Source organism: Scyliorhinus torazame, chromosome 7, assembly GCF_047496885.1.
Source record: "Scyliorhinus torazame isolate Kashiwa2021f chromosome 7, sScyTor2.1, whole genome shotgun sequence".
In the NCBI taxonomy this organism is placed as follows: domain Eukaryota; kingdom Metazoa; phylum Chordata; class Chondrichthyes; order Carcharhiniformes; family Scyliorhinidae; genus Scyliorhinus; species Scyliorhinus torazame.
In genome coordinates, this window is record NC_092713.1 from 9,188,093 (window position 1) to 9,208,574 (window position 20,482).

The 20,482-nt window shown below is 47.6% G+C and overlaps 1 protein-coding gene across 1 annotated transcript in view; it reads left to right on the forward strand.

Moving 5' to 3' along the window:
* acadm (acyl-CoA dehydrogenase medium chain) overlaps window positions 1–20,482 on the forward strand; it is a 92,797-nt gene that overhangs the window by 52,750 nt on the left and 19,565 nt on the right. Inside the window, exons 5-9 of the mRNA XM_072510301.1 lie at window positions 4,248–4,348; window positions 14,743–14,823; window positions 14,912–15,042; window positions 18,519–18,627; window positions 18,892–19,032. Coding sequence (XP_072366402.1) covers window positions 4,248–4,348; window positions 14,743–14,823; window positions 14,912–15,042; window positions 18,519–18,627; window positions 18,892–19,032 — 563 coding nt within the window. The remainder of the gene's footprint in view (window positions 1–4,247; window positions 4,349–14,742; window positions 14,824–14,911; window positions 15,043–18,518; window positions 18,628–18,891; window positions 19,033–20,482) is intronic.

Sequence of the window (20,482 nt, forward strand, 5' to 3'; positions counted from 1 at the left end):
CCTTTGCGTAGCCTAACCTGGTCTATCAGTTTCAGGTGCGTTTCCTGTAACATAACCACATCTGCCTTAAGTTTCTTAAGGTGTGCGAGTACCCGTGCCCTCTTTATCGGCCCGTTCAGCCCTCTCACGTTCCACGTGATCAGCCGGGTTGGGGGGGCTTCCTAACCCCCCCCCCCCCATTGTCGATTAGCCATCCCCTTTTTCCAGCTCCTCACCCGGTTCCCACGCAGCTGTATCTCCCCCAGGCGGTGCCCCCCCCGCCCATCCCCTCCCATACCAGCTCCCCCCTCTCCCCAGCAGCAGCAACCCAGTAATTCCCCCCCCCCTCCCCCGCTAGCGTAATTACTCCCCCCATGTTGCTCCCAGAAGTCAGCAAACTCTGGCCGACCTCGGCTTCCCCCCGTGACCTCGGCTCGCACCGTGCGACGCCCCCTCCTTCCTGCTTCTCTATTATCGCCATGATTATCATAGCGCGGGAACCAAGCCCGCGCTTCTCCCTTGGCCCCGCCCCCAATGGCCAACGCCCCATCTCCTCCACCTCCCCTCCTCCCCCCATCACCACCTGTGGAAGAAAGAAAAGTTACCACATCGCAGGATTAGTACATAAAACTCCTCTTTCCCCCCTTTTTAACCCCCCTCTTTGCCCCCCACATTTGCCCCACCACTTTGTTCAAACGTTCTTTTTAATAACCCGCTCATTCCAGTTTTTCTTCCACAATAAAAGTCCACGCTTCATCCGCCGTCTCAAAGTAGTGGTGCCTCCCTCGATATGTGACCCACAGTCTTGCCGGTTGCAGCATTCCAAATTTTATCATCTTTTTATGAAGCACCGCCTTGGCCCGATTAAAGCTCGCCCTCCTTCTCGCCACCTCCGCACTCCAGTCTTGATAAACGCGGATCACCATTTACTGCTCCGAGTTCTCTTTGCCCATCTAAGGACCATTTCTCTATCCTTAAAACGGAGGAATCTCACCACTATGGCTCTGGGAATTTCTCCTGCTCTCGGCCCTCGCGCCATCACTCGGTATGCTCCCTCCACCTCCAACGGACCCGCCGGGGCCTCCGCTCCCATTAACGAGTGCAGCATCATGCTCACATATGCCCCGACGTCCGCTCCCTCCGCACCTTCAGGAAGACCAAGAATCCTCAGGTTGTTCCTCCTTGCGTTGTTCTCCAGTGCCTCCAACCTTTCCACACATCGTTTCTGATGTGCCTCGTGCGTCTCCGTCTTCACCACCAGGCCCTGTATGTCGTCCTCATTCTCGGCTGCCTTTGCCTTCACGACCCGAAGCTCCCGCTCCTGGGTCTTTTGTTCCTCCTTTAGCCCTTCGATCGCATGTATTATCGGGGCCAACAGCTCTTTCTTCATTTCCTTTTTGAGCTTCTACACAGCATTTCAAGAACTCTTGTTGTTCAGGGCCCCATGTTAAACTGCCACCTTCCGACGCCATCTTGGTTTTTGCTTGCCTTCCTTGCCGCTGTTCTAAAGGATCCACTGCAATCCGGCCACTTTCTCCTCCTTTTTTCATCCGTATCCAGGGGGGATTCCCTTCTGGTTTACCGCACAGTGTTTTTAGCCGTCAAAATTGCCGTTGGGGCTCCTATCAAGAGCCCAAAAGTCCATTTCACCGGGAGCTGCCGAAACGTGCGACTCAGCTGGTCATCGCCACACCCGGAAGTCATACTCTACCATACCTATGCAGTACTGTGCATTGCTAGCTGGAATAACTTGCAAAATAAAATAAATCACCAATAAGAGAAATCCTGTATACAGGCAAATGAGATAACACTTGATAGCACTCCTACTAATGTTCACTAGCCTTGATGTTTTAACCCTGTTTCACTGTTAGGCTGAGGACATCCATTGCTTGGTTTGCAGCTGCAGGTACACTAACAGCACTTACTAGGTGTTTCTGGCTCATGTTTAAAAGTAATTTAAAAGTCTCACCAACAACTGGCACTCTTGAAACTCCAAAATTCAAATCTAACTTTTTGCCTAATAAAACAACCATGTCTCTGGGATATAAAACATTTGCGTTGTTCGACTGCAGGCCAATCATTGCTTAACAATGGCGTTGATTGGGTCACAGTGACGTTACCTGAAGGGGGCTGACGCACGATAACCATGGGCAGTGGTGACGTGCACCCATGAAGATGGATGGCAATGAACATAGAACATAGTGCAGAAGGAGGCCAGTCGGCCCATCGAGTCTGCATTGACCCACTTACACCCTGTCCCCATAACCCAATAACCCCTCCTAACCTTTTGGATACTAAGGGCAATTTAGCATGGCCAATCCACCTAACCTGTACGTCTTTGGACTGTGGGAGGAAACCGGAGCACCCGGAGGAAACCCACGCAGGGGAGAACGTGCAGACTTCGCACAGACAGCGACCCAGCGGGGAATCGAACCTGGGACCCTGGCGCTGTGAATCCACAGTGCGAGCCACATGTGCTACCGTGTAGGTGCGTTGAGATGAAGCTGAGCCGATTAGGGAAAGGGTAATAATAGGATTAGATATAAAGAACCACCCAGGACATGATGAAGGAGCAGTGCTCCGAAAGCTAGTGAGTCCAAACAAACCTGTTGGACTTTAACCTGGTGTTGTAAGACTTCTTATTGTGCTCACCCCAGTCCAACGCCGGCATCTCCACATCGTAGAAAAAGAAGGATAGGAGGAGGGGGTTCGTGCGGAGCGTTAACACCATATGGATCTGTTGGGATGAATCGACTGTTATATCTGTCACACAAGGAAATATAAGGAGACAGTTTGGCTCCACTAATGGGGTTAAATTATGAGGACAGTTGCACTAACATTGAGTGTAGAAGATTAAGGGGTAACCTGATTGAGGTGTTTCCTCTGGGGTGGGATAACCTAGAGGTAAAACCTCAAATTAGGACTAGGCTATTTGGTGTTGGTCGGTCACACTTCAAACAAAAGGTCATGGAGATCTGGAACATTCTCGCCCAAACACCTTGTGCGGTTGGGGGGTCAATTGTATATATAAAATTGATAGATCATTGTGAGGTACGAGTATTAAATGTAAGGGCGTGAGTGCATTATGATACAGATTAATTATGATTTAATTGAATGGAGGAAGAAGCTCGATGATCTGTTCCTGTGTTTTAGCACCCCTCTCGCCCAAGCTGGGTATTGGTAAGCAGATTCAGGGTGAAAAACTGCCTCCGCCTCTCCGTTCCAAAGATAAGGCAATGAACAGGAATCTCATGTAGTGACATATAGCTTAGATAAAGATAAATTGAAATTACTGCTCTGTAATAAAAGAGCGCTGTGAGACCAGAGATGATTAATGGAAGTGCTGAAAAAAACAAATTTGGGTCAGGTACCAGAAGACAGTTGACGTGGGCAATGAACACACTTTCGGAAGTGTGGGTACCAGGGGAATGAGCTTCAATTGTAGTTAACCTAGATCATCAAACTTCCAAGTGGCTTCCTATCTTATAGAATCATAGAATGATGCAGGACAGAAGGAGAACATTCAGCCCATCCTGCTTGTGCCAGCTCCTAGCGAGAGCTGTCCAGTTTGTCTCACATTTGGCCCGGCGGACTTTTCCTTTCCAAGTACTGATCCGATTCTCTTTTGCCCAGAATATTTCCACGGACAGCACGGTAGCACACGTGGCTAACACTGGCTTCACAGCGCCAGGGTCCCAGGTTCGATTCCCCGCTGGGTCACTGTCTGTGCGGAGTCTGCACGTTCTCCCCGTGTGTGCGTGGGTTTCCTCCGGGTGCTCCGGTTTCCTCCCACAGTCCAAAGGCGTACAGGTTAGGTGGATTGGCCATGCTAAATTGCCCTTCTGTCCAAAAAGGTTATGAGGGGTTATTGGGTTACGGGGATAGGGTGGAAGTGAGGGCTTAAGTGGGTCGGTGCAGACTCGATGGGCCGAATGGCCTCCTTCTGCACTGTAAATTCTATGAGATTAATTCTATGAATGTCTTGCGTAAAGCGTAGTAATGGGCCGGAACACTTCACCGCAAGGATGCTGGATACAGCAATCGGTGATTTCAAAAGGAAATTGGATGGATACCTGAGAAATAAATTTGCAGGGCTACGAAGATAGAACGGGGATGGGAGATTCGGGCCGAATAAATAGTTGTACAGAGAGGCGGCACGGGCCCATTGGACCAAAGGGCCTCTTTGGGTCATTAAGGCGCTATGACTCTTCGCTGTTGTTTCAAACTGTCTCAACTTTTGCTCATTGTACTTTTTGTTTAAACGAAAGGTGGAATGGGGCTCGGCATCTTTGATTCCTGTCTCATCACTGAGGAAATAGCGTACGGTTGTACCGGTATTCAGACAGCAATTGAGGCCAACTCACTCGGGGTAAGTTTGCATCATTTATTTACGGCTCATTGTCACAAGACTCTGTCCTTGATTTTTACGATCTTTCAACTGACTGGAAAGTTTGCAATTTGAACTGAGCGAAAACAACTTAAAAAATGCAAGGCCACATTCCAAGTTGAAGGTGAGAAACAATCAATGTGCCCTTAGGGGGGTGTGCATGTTGATTCCCAAATTTCTTTCTCCGTCAGTCTGGCCTCAATAAAAGTCGAGATGGATTTGCAAGTAAAAAGAAGTTATTTTATTCAGCTTGCAAGCTACCTAGTCCACAGTGATACAGACAACATGTTGCTGTCTGCAGTCCCGGGAACTAAGTGAAGGTCCCAGACAAAGAGATCAGTACTCATACATTCAAATGGCATCAAGTTTCACATACTCGACACCCATAGGTCATCCTATGTCCCTCCTGACTTGTTTGATCTATTCTGATTGGCTCACTTCCAATCCCTTTCTCCGGCCCCTATCAATGCAGCATCACTCTCATAGACACACCTCTTCCTGCTTTTTCCATGCGGCCTCAAATCCCTTTGTCTCTACCTGCCAGAATCAAAGTGGCTTATTTCTACATTACATTAACTAATATCTCTAAAGTAACTATTTTATATCACATTCGTCATTCCCTCCTTTTATCATTCCATGATAACCGAACTATCCAATCCATAGCTACGGTTCCTCATCTAAAAAGATCTGTCGCTGCATTTCCAATTCCTGTCTTAGCCCCCCTTCATCTGCCTCACCCTCATGGATTTTAACAGTTACATTTTTTTTTGTGGTGATTGGGGCGGTGATCTGATCCAGTGCACCCCGCATTCTACCCATCACACATTTAAGGATGGCCAGGCCCACAAAGATGCAGCCTATAGCTACCACTAGATACATGGCCATATTTATCAACCAGTCCTTCCATCCTCCAAATCCCCAGTTACCCCAAGAGCCAGGATCCTGCATCCCGTCCAAGTGATCCCGTATGCGATCCATAAATTTAGTGATGTTAGCGGTCAAGTCCTGAACTCCCATGATACACTTGCCCTGTACTATGGCGCATACCCCACCCTCACGGGCCAGAAGATAGTCAAGAGCATACCGGTTCTGCATTGCAAACAACCATAGCTGAGACAACTCCTTGGTTATTGCCCCGAGGGCTCCCAAGGTTTCATTTCCCAAGATGGTAAGGCCGCAAATAAAATAATTCCGATCACTGACAGCCAAGGAACCCCCCACACCTCCCAGTGTCAATACCCTCAATGCCCCACCCGGCTGAGTGGCCCCGGTTGGGTGCAAGAACCTGAGGTTTTTTTCCAGTTCTCGCAAAATTCAGCAGAGACTGCCCGGCGTGCTAACTGATTATGCAGGTTCCACGCCGAAGGGCAGGGGACTGTGGTAGGGACTAGAGTCCCTATAGCAATTCGGCGGGGAAATGGGGGTGACAAAACGTTGGTCGCTGTACCATTAAATAAAAAGTAGTATCCTTGTTCCGTGTGCAGGCTAGCATCACAATCAGCATATCGGTTGCGTAAGGACCCCCCAGTAGCCCAGTTTATCCAACTTTGAAATGCCCATTCGGGCCGCCCAGCAATGCGGAAAGCCCTAGTCCCAACAGTGATATGAGAGACATTCGCCCAGCCACAGAGGAGCTGGAGGCCGGCGTTCAATGGAACGCAAGTGGTGTTGTAACAAACGCATTGGCCAGACGCCTGGGTGATGTGGCACCTCCTGTCCGTACAGGTGGGAAACAGACATGTTATATTTGTGTCCACCTCTACCAGCAAACAGCCATATCCTTCACTGCTGAAGCAATTCTCGTACGACCGGGAATCCCTATTGGGAGTGAAGTGGCTAGGTATGTACGCCCTCCACCGTCGCAGCCTATCGTACTGTGAATGGGAATTATCCCGAGGAAGGGGAAGGCAAATAGCCGGTGGTGCTAAACCCGGATCGTAAGGAAGAGTGACCTGATCGGGCAGTGGTTCGGAATGCTGACAATGAACCACCGTTTGGGGAGTGCCCCAAAGCGGTGAAACAGAAAATAACCTAGACACTGCTGCGGGGTTTGGGTAGCAGACAACCCGTCCCTGGCCATACAAGCGGTGGTAAATCTGGTAGAAGAGATTCATACTACCCGGGTTTTCCTCAGTTTGGCCTTTAATTAACTTAAGTGTATCTCCCGGTAACCTACGTTCTAGCTGTACTTCCCTTCTCACACGCCCCGTCCTCTCTCTAGTCCCTTTCTCTTTCTCATAGCCTCTTCCTACACTCTTCTGACAGCCTGATTTTACCTTTATTGTACCACTCTTAACACATCCAAAATCGAATTTACACGTATTCCGAAAACAAGGCAATGTCCATATAATGTTCCCTTCCCATCGCCGGGACCGGTGCAACTGCTTCATGACTCCTGCATTCTCCTTAACTTTGATGACCTCCCATGAGTCGATACCATGTCCTCGTATATGGGGGCAGCGAAGATCATCACCTTTGCAGAGGTGATGTAACCTTGTAGATTGGTTGGGGCTACACAGATACATAATAGTCCCCTTTTCCATGTCCATCGCCAATAACACGCCAAGCGAAGTGAGGCCAAATATCAGACAGACGATGCGTAGCCACTCCATCATGCTCCACACCTGTAAAATAGCACTGGAGAAGGGAGGCAGGTTAGTACCCGACCTTTTACAGTAGTGGAGATGGACTCAATTTACAGTGATGTAGGTGGACCCAAGCACTTCGCCCCTCCACTTTAACTGCTGTGGGGGTGGTAAGGAGAACTTGGAAGGGCCCGTCCCATCGCGGCTCCGACCCCTTCCTAGTCCAATTTTTGACCATGACATAACTACCGGGCTGGACTGAAAGTGAGCTAGGTACTGGGGGCAATGGCTGGTGAGCCGCGCGGACCTGGCCATGGAGTTCCTTGAGCACTTGCGTGAGGGCTAGAACATAGGTGGTCATTTCTTCAGTCATCTGATGAAACTGAACCAGTCTGGGAACCTGCAGGCTCCAGGGAGTTCTAAGAGGCCAGCCATAAAGAATCTCGGCGGGAGAGAGCCGGGCCGGTCCTGCAGGTGTAACCCGCAGCTGGAAGAGGGCAACGGGGAGCAACTTAAGCCATGTCAGTCCCGTGTCTGCTCTTAATTTAGCCAATTTAGTTTTGAGGGTCTGATTGTGTCTCTCAACCAACCCGGCCGCCTGCGGTCTGTAAGCACAGTGTAACTGCTGGCGTATGCCCAACTGGGAGCAAAACTCCTTGTTAATTTGTCCAATAAAATGAGGCCCATTATCAGAACTTAACTGAGCTGGTATACCGTACCGGGGAATGATTTCCCTCATCAAGACTTTAATCACAGTAGCAGCTTTATTATCGATAGTCGGATACGCCTCAACCCATCTGCTGAACACATCCACAATGACCAAAACATATTTATAACATTGACACCTTTCCAACTCAATGTAATCCATTTGGAGCGTCTCAAAGGGACCACTGGGTAACGGGGTTTGCCCCTTCCCACAAGGGATACCTTTTCCGGTGCTATATTGCTGACAAATCAAACACCGATTACTGATACTTTGGGCCAACCCCTGCATTTTAGGGTGCCACCAAGTGTCCAGCAACAAATCACTAGTCCCTCGAGCCCCACAATGAGTTGCAAAGTGTACACATTCAATGACCCATAAAGCCAGCACATCAGACATACAAGTCTGATGTGCAGGCGTGGTCCATAAAGAGGAAACAGAATCATATGTACAACCTAACCGTTTCCACATTTGTTTATCACTCTCAGGAGCGTCCTCCTGTAACCTTATGACGTCTTGGATGGTTGGCATTGACTTGTCAGAAGCAGACATATTTATAGTAGATCGTTTAGTCTGACTTAACATCTTAGGCACCATCACTTGCTGAATTTGCGCGGCTGTTCGCGCTGCACAATCTGCTCGTTCATTACCAACGTCAACTGAGGTTGTACCATTCGTGTGGGCAGCGCATTTAATAACGGAAATCTGCGCGGGCATAAGGAGGGCCTGCAGTAGGTCATTAACTAAACCCCGGTGGGATATTTGACCACACATAATCATGTCAGGTTGTTCTGACGAAATGTCACTCAAATCGCCCCTTATTGTGGTAGTTTCCTGAATCAAGGCTAAACAGTCGTGGCCAGGTGCGTCTTCATGGACGGGGGACCACTAAGAAAACAGGCTGGATTGATAGTGGTACAGTATTTAAATGTCAGACTGTTCAAAAGGTATATCTCATACCTATTCTGACGAGCTGCGGTAAGATGCTGAGTCTGCAGTTGCCTCAGTAGTGCGATGACCGAGTGGGAGCTATACACCGTAATATCCTGTTGGAGGGTGAGAGCATGTAATGTCTATGCGATGGCATTGATTGAACGTAAATCCTGTACTAATCGGTACTGGTCTGGTTTGGCTGGTTTAGGCACAGCAAGTATGGGGGTGTTACATTCTGATTGGCAAGGGACCAAAATACCCTGTTTCAACAGCTCTTGAATTAATTTATCTATTGATGGAGCAGCTTGAGATTTCAGGGGGTATTGTCGAATGGAAGGTAGCTTTACATGATCCTTAATCATCACCTTAATAGGTGTGACATTTGTCTTTCCCACTTGTGATGGGTATTCCGCCCAGACCTGTGGATTGACATATTCCAACACATCATGTCCCCTGTGATGCTGCAGTCGAGTGTTAATCGTTTCAGGGACCTCAAAATATTTTATGGTAGTGCCGTCCGGCATGACTTGAAGTGCGTAGTCTGTTGGATCCGAATGATCCACTGCCCTCCTGACCATTCGCCCCATATCCCTGGCATGGTACTGGTCATGGACCTGACGTGTAATATGAGGGCTTACCGAAGCTGACTGTGGCCATAAATGTGGTGATATTGTAACAAAATCGACTGTACCTTTTCCCGTGACTGTGGCTGTAACCTTGACTGGCCATTCGGTCTCCAGTAATGGCCGGTATTTGTCCCCCAACTCCCTGTTTCGTCCAGTTCTGTCATAGGCCAGGGTAACGTGATGCAGTGACTGTTCAACGTCTAACGTCCACCACTGGGGGGTGATAGAAATATAGCACTGTTGTCTCATCCTCCATGATGTAACCGTTACCCCCTCATCTCCGCATTCTAGCTGTAGCTGGAAGATACACAGTAAATCTCGGGCCAACAAGTTACAGTCCAATCCAGTAGTCACTACAAACTGATGATCTGCAGACTTATTCTCGTAAGTGACTGTCACAGGTTCAGAAATAGGATACTCACACACCTGTCCTTGGAACCCCGACAATTGCTGCGTGTGGTCGGATAATGGTAATTTAAGTGCTGATTGCACAGAAGACATGGCAAGTGCTGATTGCACAGAAGACATGGCAAGTGCTGATTGCACAGAAGACATGGCTGCCCCGTCCTCCTCTTCCAGTAGACCAATGGCCCCTCAGAGGGGGCTGCGGTTGTAGAGCTATTGATTCGTTCGGTGGGCCATAAAAAGGGGGTGAGGGTCCCTTTGGGTGTGTCTGGTATCCTCCTCTTCGCTGATCCACCCACCCAAAGTCACTATATTGGGGCTCCTGCTGGTAAACTACCATTTCTGCCGCTTGTTGGGGTCGCAGATCATCCTTTTTCATTACATACTCAGTCTTAACCTTTGTAACTGAGCCTCCTTCTTGGCCTACACCCTCCTTCCAGTAAAATCTGACTGCCCTTGCCATCTGGGAAGGGTCGTTCTCTGTTCAATTCATGTTATTACATTTCACAGCAGTAACCACAGAAGGTGGTAGGCAATGCATTAACATAGCACAGTATTGAGGGGAATTCTGACCATTTTGATACAGCAAATCGCCTGACTGCCCCCGGTAGATTTTATTAAAACGCTCCAGAAATTCCTCTGGCTCTTCAGTCTTCTTAGGTTTTAGGTTTAAGATAACAGAAAGATTTATGGGCCTTTGAAATGTGCTATTCAACGCATTCAAGATCTGTGTCCTTCTATCGTCATCTAACGCATAGGCCTGCTGGAGTGCGGCATGACTAGCATAATTCAGGTGGTTAAGATAATTGCGGTACTCTGCTGGGGTTAAAATCTGCTGGACTAGGGCCCAGAGGTCCCTTGAATCAGCTTGATAAATTGAGATGGTAGTTCTCAAGGAATCCATGAAGGCAGCAGGAGATTTTTTCTATCTGGGATTGTAGACATAATAGCCATCATCTCACTGGGTGTCCATGGGAAGTAAACGTCTATCGTGGGGTTCGCTCCCGCAGTCACTGGGTCGGGGTTTCGCATCTTCCTAATCGGTAACTGTCTCCGAATGTCACCAGGGGGCACTCTAGCTATTTCCCCTGGTTGTTCCAAGACTTCAACGTGTCTCCCTGTCACTAGGGGGAGTTCTTTCTCTTCAAAAGAATTTGTTTCAGCTTCCTTTGTTCCCGAATCTTGTGGTTTCTGCTTAGTTTGGAGAGACTTAGGTGATATGCTTACTTTTCCAAATTATTGAATTTTTCTTTTTCCTGTCAATTCAAGGCCAGCCATTGAACTACGTAGCTCATCTCTTGTTTGACCTGTGCCTTTCCTCTACTTGCGCTTTTTTTTTAAACTTAAAAATGTTTGAAAATTCAAATTGAATTACTGCAACTTGCAAGCTTAGCTCTGATCTCAACTCAGAACTAAATTTACAATTTGCTTAACACAAACTTGTATAACATTTACAACTTAATTATTTCTTTATCTTAACAATTTTTCTTTTAACAAGTTTTTTATCTTTTACATACACCAGTATTAGCAAAATCAACTATCATCTCCAGATTGACACTTTTTAAAATGGTGTCCATGATCATCTTTAAGTTTCTATTAATCTCCAGATAAAATGAGATAAACCTTATTTCAAGTAAGTAAAACTTAAGATTCTGGCAATTTCAATCAATTGCTTTCGAAAATAATAACTTTTATCAAAGAGGTGGAGAAACCCACTGGTTTCCTTTAATTAATTCAAAACTTAACTTTGCTGGTGTTCACTGACTCAAAGGAAAGGTATCCGATTACACTAGCGACTGGTGCTGTTATCTCAAGGCCTGAGTGAGAAGCACTGTCTGTCTTTAACTTTGCCTGCTGCTGTTAACCCTTTGAGAGACTTCTGCTTCAACCAATATGCAGCATTCCCCACAATCTCAACTAGTCCTCGGAACTGCGTTTTTCGCCAATACAGTCCAAGGAGACAATTTTAGCTTAATCAACTATATATTTAAAACACTCACACATAGAGTTGAACCATCTTCAGATTTAAAAAGTTATACTGGACTGAACCTTCAGTACTGAAGTCCCATCAGCCCCTGAACCCATATAATAGACTGAACCTTCATTACTGAAGTCCCATCAGCCCCTGAACCCATATAATAGACTGAACCTTCATTACTGAAGTCCCATCAGCCCCTGAACCCATATAATAGACTGAACCTTCATTACTGAAGTCCCATCAACCTCTGAACCCTTATACTTGGAATTGAATCATCATTTGAGATGTCACATCAACCCAAAACCCTAACCCAAGCCGAAACAACAATATGAAATCCCATCAATTAAATTGCTAATCCCCAGACTGACCTGTGATTTCGTCGAGGCGGTCTTTCTGTGCCAACCGCGAGTGACCAGACTAATCAGACGATAAGAAGAGGGGAACAATCAATGCGCGGTCGTTTTCCAGTTCTACATTGAGGGCCCTTTGTTCCCCATCCTCCTGTTCATAATCAGTCTAATTCTGATTTCGCAGTTGGATCAGGATCGCCCTGAGAAATCCCGGTTTTCGGCACCAAATGTTGATTCCCAAATTTCTTTCTCCGTCAGTCTGGCCTCAATAAAAGTCGAGATGGATTTGCAAGTAAAAAGAAGTTATTTTATTCAGCTTGCAAGCTACCTAGTCCACAGTGATACAGACAACATGTTGCTGTCTGCAGTCCCGGGAACTAAGTGAAGGTCCCAGACAAAGAGATCAGTACTCATACATTCAAATGGCATCAAGTTTCACATACTCGACACCCATAGGTCATCCTATGTCCCTCCTGACTTGTTTGATCTATTCTGATTGGCTCACTTCCAATCCCTTTCTCCGGCCCCTATCAATGCAGCATCACTCTCATAGACACACCTCTTCCTGCTTTTTCCATGCGGTCTCAAATCCCTTTGTCTCTACCTGCCAGAATCAAAGTGGCTTATTTCTACATTACATTAACTAATATCTCTAAAGTAACTATTTTATATCACATTTGTCATGTACATTCCCTATAATCTAGATACTTGTTGAAACTTGTACTGGATATGGAAACAATGACTGCCATGGACATATACACACAAAACCACAACGCTTGAAGTATTTTAGGGTATTGCAAGTGACAGGTGGTGTCGACGTCATCAGAGGAAACCGGCATAGACTGCTCTTTCTCTCCCTCTTTGGAATAAGGGGTCGACCAGTTCAAGTTGCCAACTCTACATGAAATGTAACAGCGGCCCAAGATCTCGCAATAATTGCAACATCTTCTCTATCTGACCACATTCAGGAAGCCAGCTGACCCAAATCGGCTGCAGTGTTTAACGCCACCTGGCAAGGAAACTCGAACGACAGCTAACTGTATATTCCAGAACTTGGATCCAGGAACGATGAAAGACCCCCGCCCCCCCGCCCTGTCCTGCTGTGGCGGAGGGCGGCTTGCCAGTGGCCGGTGGTGGGATCTTCCGATTCTGCCGTTGTCAACAGAGTTTCCCGCTGAATGCACCCTCGCCTCGCCAAACCATGCAGCAGGGGGTGCTGTCAGCTGGATCGGAAGATCCCGCCAGTGTGAATGGCCAGAAAATCCTGCCCAAAATAAGAAATCAGAGCAGGAATAGACCACATGGCCCACCCAGCCTGCTCCATCATTGAGTATGATCATGGCTGATTATGGGCCTCCACTTTCCCGCCCAGTCGCATAGCCTTTGATTCTCTGAGAGAACAATCTGTATTGCAGCCTTCAATATAATAATCTTTATTGTCACAAGTAGGCTTACATTAACACTGCAATGAAGTTACTGTGAACAGCCCCTAGTCGCCACGCTCCGGCGCCTGTTCGGGTACACCGAGGGAGAATTCAGAATGTTCAATTCACCTAACAGCACGTCTTTCGGAACTTGTGGGAGGAAACCGGTTAACCACATGGTTAAGTCATTCCCAGAATCTTGTGGGTTTCAATGAAATCACCTCTTATCAACCCAATTTACTCAGCATCTCATCACAGGGCAACCCTTTCATCTGCGGGACCAATCTAGTGGAACGCTGCTGCACCATCTCCAATGCAGGTCTACCCCCTTCCTTCAAATATGTGGGGTCCGATGTGGATGGCGGGGGTCGCGGACCCTTGGAGGTGGTGGTGTTCCCCTGCACCCGCTGTGCTTGTTCTGCTAGGTCTGAGAGTTGTGAACTTTGGCATTTCAGGAGACTGCAGGGAATAACTGACTAAACTGGACGTCCGCACTTGCGTTTGTTCCAGCCACAGCCACTGGATTATCATGGGAGCAGGAACCTTATCTCTTCTTATGATCATTCTTTCCAAAATCTGGAACCCAGGAGGTATTGCTGCACCCCTCCAGCGGATTCATACCAGCCCAGACTGGCAACCTGACTTTGAAGTTTCTGTCAATAAAACCCACCTTTTTCCAGCTGAGCTATCAGGGGATTAACAGCACGAGGCCATTCAGTCCGTTGAACCCATGCTGACTCCTTTATAGATTTATACAATGTTCCCAATCCTTCCTGTTTCCCCATGGCCCTGCGTTTTCTCCCTTTCTCAACTGGCTACTCAAATTTGTTTTTGAAGTTACCGATGAATCTGCTCCCCCACCACCATTTTGTGACCGCTTGTTCCAGATCATAACCCACCAGGTTTGCAACAAAAAAAAACAAATCCTCATCTCTTCCTTACCTCACCCCACACTGTGCCTCCAGTCTTTCGCTGATTATCTTACCTCCCAAACCCACCACCGCTACAAAGGCACCAGATGCACATCGTCCCCAAGTCACTCGCCACCCTGACTGGGCAATATATCGGCCGTTCCTTCACTGTCACTGTGTCAAAATCCTGGAACTCCCTCCCTAACAGCACACTGGGTGTACCTACACCACAGAGGTTCGCGAATGTGGCTCACCACCACACATTGAAGAGATGGGTGATAAATACTGAACTTGGCATAGCCCATAAATGAAAAATAGCCATCTCCTCGGGTTACAGGAGGCTAAGAATGAAATGATCCTCTGCGATTGGTTCTCGAATGGCTTATTCCCCCCCCCCCCCGAGTGACTTTAATTGGTTCAGCACACTGCTGCCTTTAACTTCTTGCCTTTCTCGTTTCCAGCAAATGCCAGTCATCCTCGCAGGCAGTGCGGAACAGCAGAAGAAGTACTTGGGGCGAATGACTGAGGCTCCGCTGATGTGTGTGAGTGTAACTAAAATGTAATGGTAATTCCCTGCAAACACTGTAAAGCGCCGCAGCCGTCGCTAATGGAGCTCTTCTCTCTGCTCAGGCGTACTGTGTGACGGAACCAGGTGCCGGTTCTGATGTGGCTGGGATCAAGACCAGAGCAGAGAAAAAGGGTAACGAGTACATAATTAACGGTCAGAAGATGTGGATTACGAACGGGGGCAAGGCTGACTGGTATGTTTGCGATACCGTTGCGTTCTCCCAATTGTGACGTGTATCTCCGAAGCAGAGGCCATTGGGGCCACCCTGGCTGTGCCAGCCCTTTGAGAGAACTATCCCATTCCGCCCCTCCCACCACAACTTGGCAAATTGTTTCTTCCGCAAACATTTAGTCAACTTCCCTTTTGAGAGTTATTTATGAATCTCCTTCCACCGCCCTTCCTGTTGTGAGCCTGGCTGAAGCTGCCCAGTCACTCGGTGTATTCGGGACCGGGATCGACAGATTCCCGGCCACTCGAGGATCTGAGGGTGGGGGGGCAGGTGGAGTAGAGATATGAGTTCCACCGTGATCTTGCTGAATGGAGGAACCGGTTCAACGGGCTCCTGCTCCTGTCTTTTCAATTCTTCTCCAGAGCCTGTCTGTCAACAGGAACCATACAAAAGGTACAGCACAGAAGGAGGCCATTCGGCCAATCCTGTCCATGCTAGCCCAAGGTCTCACGGGTGCCCCCTCTAATCCCATATCTTCATTAAATTATCACAATAATTGGGTAAACGTCTGCCCCCCCCCCCCCCCCTCCTCCGCCCACCCAAACAAAAAAATAATGCATTTGAAGGGTAAATATGCAAGTAACAAGGTTCCCACAGCTATGAGGATTTTCAGTATAAACTGTACGGTATTTCTCAGTTTGCTCCCGTTTAAATGACCGCTTACTGTGGGAAAGCCACCATCCATCCATGGACTTTCAGGACAGTTGTCATTGAAGCTGTTTCCCACTTCCTATCCTTGACCAGAGTGGAAAGTCTGGGATATAATTCAACCTGGCTCTACGGTTAGAAATACAGATATCTGATTGTCCACGGTGAGTGAGAGACAAGGCTGTTGTTCGGAGAGAGACTGGAAAAATAAACTGGTAAGATTTCTATAAGACAGTTCCAAAAATGTCATCTTTGACTCCCAGAATGATGGAAATATCTGCCTACTGCAGGCAGAGAAATTTCCAAGTTTGTTCTCATTAAAATTTGCTGTCCCCAAGCAGAGACGCAATGGCAGAGAATGTGTCCTTTCTTGCCCTCTACCTATCTATCTTGCTCACTCTATCTCACTTCCCTCATGTCTCTCACTGTTTTTCATTATCTCGCTGTTACACTGTCTGTCTCATTTCCTTCCCCCACCCTGCCCCCTCTCCACCAGCCCATCTTGGTCTTTTGCCATCCCGTGTTCCCCCATTTTGTTCTCTTTCCCCCCCCCCCCCCAAATAAACGGCTGCTATAATGTCAGAGGGGCAGTGCCGGGGGAGTGCTGCGCTAGTGGAGGTGCTGTCTTACAGACGTGAGGCTAATTCGAGGGATAAGAGCAGTGGCGTCTTGCCCTCAATCCACATTTAAAAAAAAAAAAAAACAGATTATCCATTCCTTCATTTCCTCCTTTGTGTTTGTGAGAGCTGGCTGTCTACGTGTTGACTGCCACGCTTCCTACAATGCTGACTCCACCTCAAAAACTGCCTATTGGCTGTGAAACGCTTTGCGGTATCCTGAGTTCGAGAGAGGCACTATGTAAATGCGAGTTTTTTGTTAATGAGATAAAGGTTCTAGGTCACCAACTCCCATCACGGTTTTGATTTTCCGCAGAGGGTAGTGGGTGCCTGGAACTCGCTACCGGAGGAGGTGGTGGAAGCAGGGACGATAGGGACATTTAAGGGGCATCTTGACAAATACATGAATAGAATGGGAATAGAGGGATACGGACCCAGGAAGTGTAGAAGATTTTAGTTTAGACGGGCAGGGGCTGGTTTTGCACAGGGCTAAATCATTGGCTTTTAAAGCAGACCGAGGCAGGCCAGCAGCACAGTTCAATTCCCGTACCAGCCTCCCTGAACAGGCGCCGGAATGTGGCGACTAGGGGCTTTTCACAGTAACTTCATTTGAAGCCTACTTGTGACAATAAGCGATTTTCATTTCATTTTCATTTCAGCATGGTCGGCGCAGGCTTGGAGGGCCGAAGGGCCTGTTCCTGTGCTGTCCTTTTCTTTGTTCTTTGTTCTTTGATTTGTCTCTGTCCATTCTAGAACTTGGAAACACCACCTTTGACTTTGTATCATAGAACTATGAGCAGAGAAGGTGACCATTCGGCCCATTATGCCCGTGCTGGCTCTATGAAAGGGCTGTTCAGTTTGTCCGAGATGTCACAAAGGGTACCGAGGAGGACTACCAGGATGTTGACACGGAGAGGTTGAAAAAGTTCGGACTGTTCTCCTCTGAACAGGACAGGGAGGACTAAGAGGTGATGCAGTTGAGGTTTCCAAAGCGAGGAGAGGTTTTGAGGAGGGTAGATATGGAAAGTTTGTTCCCGTTGGTGAGTCAATAAGCAGAGGCCGTAGATATAACATTTTTGGAAAATATCTAGAGGGAGAGGTGAAATGTTACATTCAACTGCTGGGATCTGTATCGGGCTACCTGAGAAAGTGGTAGAAGCTAATTCCATAAATAATTTAAAATGGAGTTGAGAGAGGTAAGTGGAACTTACAGGGCTACAGATGAAAAGCAGGAACATGGGACTCTGCGTAACCGGTCTTTCAGATAGCATCCACCAAATGGCCATAACACACTGCGCTAAAATCTCCTCCCCTTGCTCTTGTGTCAACTAAATCGGAGTCCTCCGGTTACTGATCTTTCTGCCACAGGAAGCACTCACTCCTTATTCATTCTTAGGCAAACCCTTCCTGATTTTGAACACCTGTATTAAAAATCCCCTTAACCTTCTGTCCTCTAAGGAAAACAATCCTAGCTTCTCCAGTCTCTACATCACTTCAAGTCCTTCATCCTTGGTCTACGTGGGGGTCGGTTTAGCTCAGTCGGCTGGACAGCTGGTTCGTGATGCGGAGCAATTCCCGCACCGGCTGAGGTTATTCGGCAAGGGCCCCGCCCTTCTCAAACTTCACTCCCCGCCTGAGGTGTGGTGACCCTCGGGTTACATCACCACCAGTCAGCTCTCAAAGGAGACCTCCGGGACAGTGGCAACATTCACACCCTTGGTCTCATTCTAGAGATTCTGGTAAATCTCCTCTTGAGTCCATTCCAAGCCCAGAATTGGACACAATCCCCAGCTGGAGCCCAACCAGTGATTTACAACGGTGTAAATATCTGGGATAACTTTCGAGAATGTTAATGTGGCTCCAAATTAAACTGCAAACAGTATGCAAAATTATAATATCAAATAGCCTATTTGGGGAGCTTCTGCGTTAGGACCGCCCAGTCCGGGGTGGGGTGGATGGTAGCTGTTGGCACGGGTCCAGGGCCAAATGAACAACTGAGGCCGAGTTGCCAGTGCTGCTCAGGAAAGCCAGTTTTGTGCTTGCTATCCTGTATCGTTTGGGAGACCAACGTGGAAAATATCTCTCCTAACTGATGCAGATTAACTTTTAATTTCAGTTGCAAGTGGATAATTTTGCAAGCGGACAGTAACTTTTAAAGATTTGTTCCATTCAAAGGTTTTTCCTCTTAGCCCGCTCGAACCCAGATCCCAAAGCCTCTGCCGGCAAGTCGTTCACTGGCTTCATTGTGGATGCTGACTCACCCGGGATCCAGATTGGAAGAAAGGTGAAATTTATCTCTATGTACAAACTTCTTAACTATTTTTTGTTGCATAACTTAGGCTGTTTAATTGGTGGGCATGTGTATACGTGGACCAATCATAAGCCAGGATTGAATGGCATGTTCAACACTTTGAACATGCACTTCCAGAACTCGCACACCCCACCGTCCTCCCACACAATTGTAAATATTGACAGAGAAACATAGCCATAAACCGGGACAAGAGGGAATTCAAGTTTTTTAATCATGAGCTCGATGTTGTTGCGCTAGGAGATGAACATGGGCCAGAGATGCTCAGATACCAGAGGCATTGTCTTTGAAGATGTGCGAGTGCCCAAGGAGAACGTCCTCGTTGGAGAGGGGGCTGGCTTCAAAATTGCAATGGGAGCGTTCGATAAGACCAGACCACCGGTGAGTGAAGCTCACGGCAGAATTACATTTGTAGGATCTTGCTGTGGGAATTTGAGGGTATGTTTGATGCTTTGACCGAACCTATGTGTCTATTGGGTTGAAATAATGTTGGAGCAAGTATCAGCCTGATACATCTCTGTACACAATATGGAAATCCCCACGCCGCCTGCCCATTTTAAAAGCTGCAGAATATTTTCACCGATTTGCCCACCTCCCCCTGGAGCGAACTCCCCTGCGCTTCTTTAAAACTGTGGCGTGTGCAGCCTTTTATGTCACCCTCTGATAGGAGGTGAGACCTCGGTTTAACGCTCATCCAAAAGATGGTGCCTTTGACTGTGACTGTGACACCCTCACCCTCCTGTGTATCCCTCCCTCAGTACTGCTCCCTGGTGCAATGCTCCCTCATTCATTTTTTTTATTATAAATATTTTATTGAAAATTTTTGGTCAACCAACACAGTACATTGTGCATCCTTTACATATAACAACACAAATAACAATGACCTATTTTATAAACAGAAAATGAATAAATAATAAATAACAAAAATGAAAACTAACCCTAATTGGCAACTGCCTTATCACAAGTAACACTCCAAAAATATAAATTAACAGTCCAATATATAATTATCTGTCGCAACGACCTATACATATTATACAGTATATATTAACAACCCTGAGAGTCCTTCTGGTTCCTCCCCCCCCCCCCCCCCCCCCCCGCCGATCCTGGGCTGCTGCTGCTGCCTTCTTTTTTCCATTCCATCTATTTTTCTGCGAGGTATTCGACGAACGGTTGCCACTGCCTGGTGAACCCTTGAGCCGACCCCCTTAGAACGAACTTAATCCGCTCTAGCTTTATAAACCCTGCCATGTCATTTATCCAGGTCTCCACCCCTGGGGGCTTGGCTTCTTTCCACATTAACAATATCCTGCGCCGGGCTACTAGGGACGCAAAGGCCAAAACATCGGCCTCTCTCGCCTCCTGCACTCCCGGCTCTTGCGCAACCCCAAATATAGCCAACCCCCAGCTTGGTTTGACCCGGACCCCCACTACTTTTGAAAGCACCTTTGTCACCCCCATCCAAAACCTCTGTAGTGCCGGGCATGACCAAAACATATGGGTATGATTCGCTGGGCTTCTCCAGCACCTCGCACACCTATCCTCCACCCCAAAAAATTTACTGAGCCGTGCTCCAGTCATATGCGCCCTGTGTAATACCTTAAACTGAATCAGGCTTAGCCTGGCACACGAGGACGACGAGTTTACCCTGCTTAGGGTATCTGCCCACAGCCCCTCCTCGATCTCCTCCCCCAGCTCTTCTTCCCATTTCCCTTTTAGTTCATCTACCATAGTCTCCCCTTCGTCCCTCATTTCCCTATATATATCTGACACCTTACCATCCCCCACCCATGTCTTTGAGATCACTCTGTCCTGCACCTCTTGTGTCGGGAGC